Consider the following 10,155-nt stretch of genomic DNA (forward strand, 5'->3'; position numbering starts at 1 on the left):
TCCAAGATGTACAGGGTGTAACAGCAAGATACAAGTCAGTATGACGGGTTGCTTGCTCCTATTCGGATGATAATGCAGAGGTTTCCGAAAAAGTCACTCGTTGATTTTGTTGATGATAATATTTGCCAGTTCCCAGTTATGACAAATGCAACTAACTTTGCACCGTATTTATTATGACAGTTTATCGACCGTTTACCGACAGGAGTCGAGCCTCATTGAATTAAAAATGATGTTTAAAAAATGAAACTGAGAAATAAATATTGCGGAATAAAGCAGAATAAATTAGAGTAATATTTAAAGAGATAAATAATATAATATAAAATAATATAAAAGAGATAAATAATATAAAAGAGATAAATAATATAATATAATAATATAATATTTCCTGGTTTCGCATAATTTCTTAATTGTTTTCTTACGGAAAGTTCGATAGAAATTGGAGATTAGGAAGAACGATACAGAAATATTTAAAAGTCTTATATACTGCATTTCATCCATGTTTCTACAAAAAATCGCTTCTGCAAAAATATGAATAAACTACAAACGCAATATACATATTGGTTGCAATTTAATTGACTGCAACTATCAAGCTGCAAAAAATTTCGAACAGGCCCAATTTTTGATAGAAGATGCAAGACTATAATGGCCCTATAGATTATAAAAGGCCTTATTTTCGATGCTAACAAGGGACATGTCACAACTGTCCGGAACCGATTTGATTCTCCTTCAAATATGTTGTTAAATACACAAATCTAAAAGACACGTATTTTTTTATATGTATGAATATTGAGTTTTAAAGGGTGAAACACCCCTTTAAACACAGTTAAAGAAAAACGGTATTTTTCTTCAGAATCGAATATCTGCTAAACTATAAGCGATAGAAAAAAACATGTAATGAAAATTTAATCGCTTGAAGAATATTTTAAAGTTATATGAACAAAAATTTTTTATTCTTATTTTTCTTAAGAACCCCCACCACTTAATTTTTTTTGCAAAATAAAAAAAATATTTTTACCTAATTTAAAGCTTATTTTTTTCCAAATTCAACCATATATGATAAAGTTATGTTACGAGATATCATTCTCGAAAATTAATTATAAACGCTCCCATATATAAGCTTATCCGTATTATGTGTGTAAGTTATTATCGCCGAAACAATAAGATATATGAAAAATGTTTATGTAAAATTTTTATCTATGTTTTCTATGTATTTATAACTGCATATTGTGTATATTTAGAATTGTAAAAAAATTTTTAAATAATTTTAAAAATTTAAATTAATAAGAATTTTTTAAATATATCCCCAGCTCTCTTATTATTTCTTTAACATTTAATTTCTTCTATAAAAATTAAAAACAATTTTATTCTAAAATTACCTACTTATAATAAAATTATTTTACAATTGAATCTTGAAAATATACATGTCGCAATAGTTGGCATAAACTATTTATATTTTACGTTAAGAAATTAAGATAAGATTATGTGTACGTGTTCCAGATATGTTAACAGTATAAATTTTTTCATGTAGCAATCTAATACTCACAGTCAGCACACACTGTCTTTTCGTTATATAATCAAATCTATTATTCATCTTTACACATTATATTTTTTAATAACGTTTTATAATTTTTTCTTTTACAATTATTTTTGTTCTTACATCATACATTTTGTTTATTTGTTATTTACACAATGAATTTATTTACAGTTAATATTATTTACTTATTATACACATTACAATAATGATATTCGACAAAAAATGTTTTAAGCATAATGATTTCTTGCACCAAGAACATCTTACTACAGCTATATTATTGCAACCTTCAATATCACATTTTGTTGATGTTTCGTCAAAACTAAATTTTACTGGATTTTCAAATTCTTCTAGTTTTTCATTCGTATAACTACTTTTAAACGACGAATATTTAAATAAGTTTTGATATCATGGGGATGATAATTGATTATGTATCAAAGATTGCAATTGTATTATATTATTTCGTTCATGTAAATTTATATTACTTTCCAACAATAAAACCGTACCTGAAAATCTTTTAGCAAAATTTTTCCAAATTCTGAATCCATAAACATCTAATGGTTGTATTTTCCCTGTAGTTCCTTTCGGTATTATCATAGTAGTAATACGTATTCCTGGAGGGGTTAAATCCGAAATAGTATTGGGGCAATGTCCACAGTGATGGGAAATCGGTGACGGACTTGCCAGCGAATTTCCCTCACCACGCACGCATACACAGCCGACTCGGTCTATCTGTGTGGGCCACGCGCTCGGCAACCGTCGGCGCGCCGAGCGAGAGAGACAATATTATTCCCTCTTTCTCGCTCTCGTCTTCGCTCAGTGACGCGAGTTAGGCTGATTCTTTCTCGGCTGCAATCTGAGTCGCGGGCGCGACTATGACAATACTGAGAAGTTTTTCCTATTCGGTGCGCCGAAATTAATATGAATATTATTTTATTATTAATAATATTATTGTTTATAATAATAATATTAATAATATTCCGCGCCGAGAAAATGAAATATATTTCATTAATTGTTTTGCTGAGGCGGACAGGTTCATAAATTTGATTATTGTTGGGAATTGTTTAATAATATTTGAAGAATAATTTTAAATTGTACAAAGATATAGAATAAAATATGGAAAAGAATTGTAACAAAGTCAAGAAGGTACGAAATAAAACCTTCTTGCTTTCATTACAATATCCTCTGAATTAACAAATACTCTTCAAACAGTATTAAACAATCCCCAAAAACAATTACATCCGTAAAATCTTCTGTCTGATCGAAAAAAAATTCATAAAATGTGTCTGTTTCGCCGCGCTGAATGAGAAAACCATCAAAACAATCAGAGATGGTCATTGGTATTTGAAATAGATGCATTTAAAATGGAAATGCAAAATGCAAAATGCCCATTTTATATTTTGCATTTAAAATACATTTCTCAAAAACTATTTTACATTTCCATTTAAATGGTTTTCATTAACCATTTTCTATTTCGAATAAAATAGAAAATGGGTTTTAAAAACTTTTTCTCATAAACTAAGAAATTACGGAAACGAATATCGGAAATGATAAGAAAGCTACCGAAGTTGCCGACGCCGGCTCTAGCGCGGTCTAGGCATATAGGGTTTAGGTGTCGGTCGTGCCCTATATTATCTCGCGAGTACAACACGAGTGTACGAGAGATAGCGGGCACGCACGCGCCGACGTTATACGAAACGAGAGAACCAGAATGCTGTGCGCGGGTACCTTTGAAAGCGAACATCGTAACAAGCTGCCACTTTTAGTCACGTATCTAGTGATTGACGGAGGGTGATTTATATTGTTGCTGTCGTTCTGCGTTGACTGATGTCAAACTGTGTTGCTGCTGTTTTGCTGTACTACCGTTGTTGTTGTTATTAACGGGAAGGAGATGTGGACCTTGGCGTCTCAGCGCCTTGTTGCTACGTCTGTGAAGTCGCCGACGACGAGACTTCGCCGCTACGCGAGGTGAGTTAATAATTCTCATCTGCTTCTCTTATCTGGCTAAACGGGCCCGCCATTTCTCCCACGCGAGCAATGGTGCTATTGTTCTTAAGCGGTCGTCCTAACCGGGGCGAATCTAGTGGTCGGCTAAAACGAGACGAATTTATATCCAGGCTCACAAGGCCTCTTATTGTCCGTTTGAGTGTAGCGTTGCGCAAGGTCTCTTGAAACCCTCTTTTTTCCTCAATCTGTGATTGTTCTCTGCCGAGGAGAATAATTTTTCCCTGTCGAACATGATACGGGTTTATTTGGATCTACATCTTTTTCTTTCGTCTTCAGCAATAACCTTTTGACTCTCCGGCAGAAGGGAGTGAAGTTCGAGTGGATCAAAGGCGAGAAACACGAGATACGACATAATGGAGGCTTTGCTGTCTTGTCCTGTCCGTCGATGACGAATTTAGTCTCACCGAATTTAACGAACGACTACGATCGCCAGGCGAGAAGATGAAGACCAAAGCGTTTTAGTTATAAAATTGTACCGCGAAGTTGTTCTACATCGACTGCGTGTTAAAAACAGGACATTTTCTGTACATGTCTTTTTATGAATGCTGAAAAATGTAAGTATTATTTATAATTCACATTGCTATTCCAATAAGGCAATGTTAAGATAGAAGTTATTTGTCTGTGCAAGTTTATTAATTATAATATATTTCCTTAGGGATGAAAATTTTCCACTGATTTAAAACATTGTTTCAAAGACGTGAAAAAGCAAGATCGAGAAAATGTATCTGCTGTTTGCACAAGATCTGCAAAACCATTAAAAGGAAGTCTCGTCGCTACCACAAATTTTTTAAATCATTTAAAAGTAAGCAACATTTTTATTTATTTTTTTAAAGAAAAGGGATCACAGAATAGGTGCTCTGCTTCCTATAAGTTATAGAATTAGTTTACAACTTATTTAGTTATTTTATTTTGATTGATGAATGCTCACATTTTATTCTTCTGAACTATGTATATAGAGTGATTCGAAACAACCTTGTATCCTCTGTTAGAAAAGTTGTTAAAAGTAATAGCGATTTTACTAGTAAATTTAATAATTTAGATATTAAATTTTTTTCCATAACCAAGTTATGACAATTAATAACCAAATTGATATTAAATGTAATAATAGTTATGAAAAAACATATTCTAAATATGATTATTATTAAATGAAATATAACTATTATTAAAAGTAATATCAATTTAGTTATTAATTTTCAGAATTTTGGTTATGTAAAAAAACTTCACATCCAAATATTTTCATAATCAAGTTATGAAAATTAATAATCAAGTTATGAAAATTAATAACCAATTGATATTAGACTTAACAATAGTTATGAAAAGTCATATTTTGAATATGATTTTTCATAACTATTATTAAAAGTAATATCAAATTGGTTATTCATTTTCATAACTTGGTTATGTAAAAAAACTTCACATCAAATTATTAAATTTAATATGGATTTTTCTAACAGTGCTGGAAAAAAATATAATCCTGAACTATACTCTGTCCCATGAGAGAACTATATGGCTTCGCGCAGCTTTGGGCAGAGTGGGGAAGACTCAAATGCGCCACTCAGTGTCGTATGTATATGACGACAAAATGTTGCAGGTTAGTGTTCGCGCGCGGGCCTTTGCTGCCGGTTGTAGCCGGCATTGACATACAACACCAATTTGGTATGGAAAGAGCAAAATGGGCGTTCCGTTAGACGGGATCTGACCGAACCAGACGAAAAATCATATAGTTCTCTCATGGAACAGAGTATAGATTTTAAGATGACTTTTCCTCTTTCAAAACTTTACCTGAAGCCAAATTTGTGAATTATAAAAAGAAATAGTTTTCTTATCACTGGATGGATACAGAAGATAGACAGTGGCGGCGCTGACAGCCGCCTCACGTAAGCGCCCACGTCTGATGATGAGTTGCGTAGTAATTGCCTATCCCCTGTATTCGTCCAGTGATAAAAAAACTATTTCTTTTTATAATTAAAAAACTAGACTTCGGACAAAGTTTTGCAAGAGAAAAAGTTGTCTCAGAATTTAGTCAGGATTCAGGATTGTATTTTTAAGGCACTGATCATGACATGTATATAAAGACTGCATCCAATATCACGACTGATCATGACTAGCGCTCATTAAACGAATGTACGTAATTGGGCTTTTCTGTTTAAAATCTAAAGCGAGAAGCTTCTGCATAAAGCACGCTCTTGCATTACGCATAAGTATGATAATATCGTTCATTCTTTTAGAATGTTCCAACAGAAATGTCAATCATCGCAATTCATTGGTTCCGGGTGTTCGTTCCACGTTCCGCAGTTCCGCTGCATGGGGATCCAGCCTTGGGGTGACTCCCCATGGACACGAGAAAGCGGAACGGAACAGCAATGGAATTATTCTGATTGGTTACTTGGGGGATATCTAACTTTACCTGGGGGTCATTAACCAATCAGAATAATTCCATTCCGCTTTTCCGTCCCGTTTTTCCGTTGCATGGGACGGCACCCTAAGGGAGAATTCATACCTTGGGAGAAAAGCAGATGTCAATCAGAACTCGCGCTGGTAGTCTGTCTCTGTCTTTCTCTTGGCTTCTACTTTCTGCTATTCTGCCAAAGTATGAATTCTCCCTAAGAACCCATCATACCTATCTACTCACTAAGTGTTTAGTACTCACAAGGGAACGGTCGAGGGCGTCCCTCACCGATTTGAATGTGCATTGGATATGTTGTAGAGGATTAAAAAAAATATTAGACACGTATTTTTTTATATGTGCTTATCTCAAGGTTTAGGGATTGAAATAATGAGTGGAAGGGGGAGCGGGGAGTGTAAATTTGATATTTTGAAAATTTTGAATTGACAGGTGCAAAGAGCATCAAATACTGTAAAACTCTGACATTTACTATGTTTTCATATCTCTCATATTTTAGAAGATATTGGGTGAGGTAAAAAGTTCTGAGCGTTTTTTCTCTTTATTTCGACGATGAAATTAATGAAGTTAGGATTATCGGATTTAAATCAAATATGCGCCGTTTCGTTCGATAACTTTTGTCCATTTTGAAGGCAATTTCATAATTCTGCGATTGAAGAAGTCCTCGTCCCTATTGGTAAAAAACTTGACCAGCTCATTTTCACAAGCCTCTCTTGAGGCCAGTTTTGTACCATCAAAAAAATTTTGCAAATGCTTGAAAAGGTGACAATCGCTTGGAACCAGGTCTGGACTATACAGCGGGTGCGATATAACCTCCCATCCAAGCTCTCGGAGCTTCTGGCGCGTCGTCAAAGATGTGTGCGGCCTGGCATTGTCTTGATGGAACACAACACCCTTCCTATTGGCCAATTCTGGCCGCTTCTCGTCGATCGCCTGCTTCAATCTGGTCAGTTGTTGACAGTGTAGGTCCGAATTGAGTGATGGCCCGATGGGAGCAGCTCATAGTGGATGATTCCCTTCCAACCCCACACAGTAAACCAACACACCAAACACACAGTAAAACCTTCTTGGCCGTTAATCCGGGCTTGGCGATCGTTTGGACCGGCTCACCGCGCTTGGACTACGATCTTTTTCGCCTGTTATTCTCGTATGTGACCCATTTTTCATCGCCAGTCACCATCCGCTTCAAAAATGGGTTGATTTCGTTACGCTTCAGCAAAGAATCGCAGGCATGAATTCAGTCCAAAAGGTTCTTTTGCGTCAATTCGTGTGGCACCCATACATCGAGCTTCTTCTTGAGACCAGCCTTATGCAAATGGTTCCAAACGGTTTTCTGGTTAATCTTCAGTTCCTGGGCAATGGAATAAGTGCTCGCATGCTGGTCCGACTCGACGATTTCCATAATGTTATCGACATTTTCGACGATTGGCCTACCAGAGCGTGTCTCATCTTCGACGTCCATATTACCAGAACGGAATCGTTGGAACCACCGCTTTGCTGTTGCATTCGATACTGTATTGGGTCCACAAACAGCACAAATTTTTTTGGCCGCCTGCTCCGCTTTTTCCCTTTGGTCGTAGTGGTACTGAAGAATATATCGAATTTTCTCTTTTTTTACCTCCATTTTGGAACGCTCTAACACACAACTGGCTTCACCAAACACAAAACTGTCAAAGAACTTTTTTTAAAGCGTTATGTCACCTTTAAGTCGCAGTATAGAATGACCAGATGCGACGTATACATCGTGAGATATGACCTCACTAAAACCATCTAGCGGAAAACGCTCAAAACATTTTACTTAACTCAATATTTGATAAAAACGAAAAAATCCGTTTTTTTCAAGGGGTGATTTCAACCCCTAAACCTCAAGATAAACACATATAAAAAAATACGTGTCTAATATTTTTTGATCCTCTTGTCGTGGCCTTCGCGCCTGATGCACTAAGGCCGGTTAGGTTTCGGGTTCGCTCGTGGTCGTAGGGATTAAGATCCCGAGCTTCTCCAGGCGAGATAGAAGTAGTCGGTCGTACAAAAGAAGGTGGTGTTTATTTGTTCCTCCTTACACTTGCGCTTACATACTAGCGTGGAATGACGGACCCGCATTTATACGTAACTAATGAGACGCTCAGTTCTCGGTTCAATCTTCTATCTCCTCTTCTTTTTCGGCTCCAGTCTTATATCAGGTGTAGTAAAAAGAAATCCATTATTTTTGCATGAAATTGAAGGCTTTAATTACCATAGTTAGAATGATCCGATTTAGGTCAAATATGCCCCGTTTTGTTCAATAACTTGTTGCCATTTTGAAGGTAATTTCATTATGCCTCTCTCATAGAATCCCTTGTCCCTATTGGCAAAAAATTGAGACAGTCGATTTTCACAAGCCTCTCTTGAAGCGAATTTTTCACCAGCAAAATTGTTCGCCATGGACAGGAACAGATGGTAATCACTTGGTGCCAGGTCCGGATTATAAGGTGGATGCATAAGAACCTCCCGACCACGCTCCCGGAGCTTCTGGCGAGTCACTATCGATGTGTGTGGCCTGGCGTTGTCCTGATGGAACACAATTCCTCTCCTATTGGCCAAAGCTGGCCGCTTCTGGGCGATTGCTTCCTTCAGACGGTTCAATTGTTGACAGTACAGTTCCGAGTTAAGAGTTTTGCCGTAGGGGAGCAGCTCATATTAGATAATTCCCTGCCAATCCTACCAAACACACAGCAAAACCTTCCTGGATGTCAATCCTGGCTTGGCCACCGTTTCCGCCGGCTCACCGCGATTCGACTACGACCGTTTTCGCTTGACGTTGTCGTAAGTGATCCACTTTTCATCACCAGTGACCAACCGCTTCAGAAATGGGTCGATTTTGTTGCGATTCAGCAGCGATTTGCAGATGGAAATTCGGTCCATGAGGCTTTTTTTCGTTAACTCGTGTGGCACCCATACATCGAGCTTCTTTTTGTATCCAGCCTTATTCAAATGGTTCCAAACGGTTTTTTGTGCAATCTTTAGCTCTTGGGCAATCGAAACAGTGCTTACATGACGGTCGGACTCGACAATGTCCATGATTTTATCGATATTTTCGACAATTGGCCTTCCAGTGCGTGGTGCATCTTTGACATCGAAATTACCGGAACGGAATCGATGAAACCAAAATTGCGCGTGATTGGCTGTTACAGTATCAGGACCATAAACACTATTCACATTTTCAGCCGTCTGGCTTGCGTTTTCGCCTTTACCGAAGAAAAACTGTAAAATATAGCGTATTTTCTCTTTGCTAGTGTCCATCTTTGACGCGCGCTCAAACAAAACTGAATCAACTAATCACAAAACTGTCACAAAAGTTTTTTTAGTACGAAATCTCATCTTTCTAACTCCATCTAGTGGAACCCGATCGGACTTATACAACGCGAGATACAGATAACTAAAGCCATCTATTGGAAAAATAATGGATTTCTTTTTACTACACCTGATATATCCTGGTGCCTTTGGTATGATTGACACAATAACCTACTTTCGTGATCTCAGTCAGCAGAGTTGCAAGTTTATGTATTACACGTACTTTATGGTATCAGCACTCTAACCGAATTGTGTAAGGCATGCTTACTAACTAACTGTAGCGTAAGGTGGAATAATTAGGACGCGGTTACAACACCCTCCCCCTATTGGGAAAAGAAAACGGAGGCGCGACGTTTTCGCATTAAATAACTACAATAATTATACAAATATTGGGTGAGTGCAAAAGTTCGTGCGGAGTTTGTGAGTAAAAGTCACACAGTGATTAGGCAAACAAAAATCTTTATTCAATCAATGATATATTCTCCATCGTTTTCTATAATCTTTTCCCAACGTTCTGGCAGCATACGGATGCCTCAATCATAAAAACTGCGCGGTTTAGATTCGAAGAACGAAGAGACGCCGTTTTTTAAGGCCTCCAAAGAGTCAAAGTTTTTTCAATTTAAATAATTTTGCAATGACCGAACAAATGATAGTCAGATGGTGCGATATCAGGAGAATACAGTGGATGCGTTAAGACATCCCATTTCAGGCTCTTCAGTTTGCGCAGCGTCTTTTTCGAAACGTGTGGTCTGGCGTTGTCGTGATGAAAGACGACTCCCTTGCGATTTGACAAAATCGGACGTTTCTCTTTTATTTCTCGATTCAGATTGGTTAATTGGCGACAGTACTTGTCCGAATCAATCGTTTCGCCAGCGGGGAGAAG

General features: G+C 37.0%; 1 protein-coding gene across 1 annotated transcript in view; it reads right to left on the reverse strand.

The window, feature by feature from the left end:
* The window catches only part of LOC112590469 (histone-lysine N-methyltransferase SETMAR-like), an 88,880-nt gene extending 81,158 nt beyond the window's left edge, over positions 1–7,722 (reverse strand). The window contains exon 1 of the mRNA XM_025306985.1: positions 7,374–7,722. Within this exon, the coding sequence (XP_025162770.1) occupies positions 7,374–7,563 (190 nt within the window). The 5' untranslated portion in view covers positions 7,564–7,722. The remainder of the gene's footprint in view (positions 1–7,373) is intronic.
* Between the last annotated feature and the right edge of the window lie 2,433 nt (positions 7,723–10,155).

This window comes from Harpegnathos saltator, unplaced genomic scaffold, assembly GCF_003227715.2.
Source record: "Harpegnathos saltator strain DR-91 unplaced genomic scaffold, Hsal_v8.6 scaffold826, whole genome shotgun sequence".
In the NCBI taxonomy this organism is placed as follows: Eukaryota; Metazoa; Arthropoda; class Insecta; order Hymenoptera; family Formicidae; genus Harpegnathos; species Harpegnathos saltator.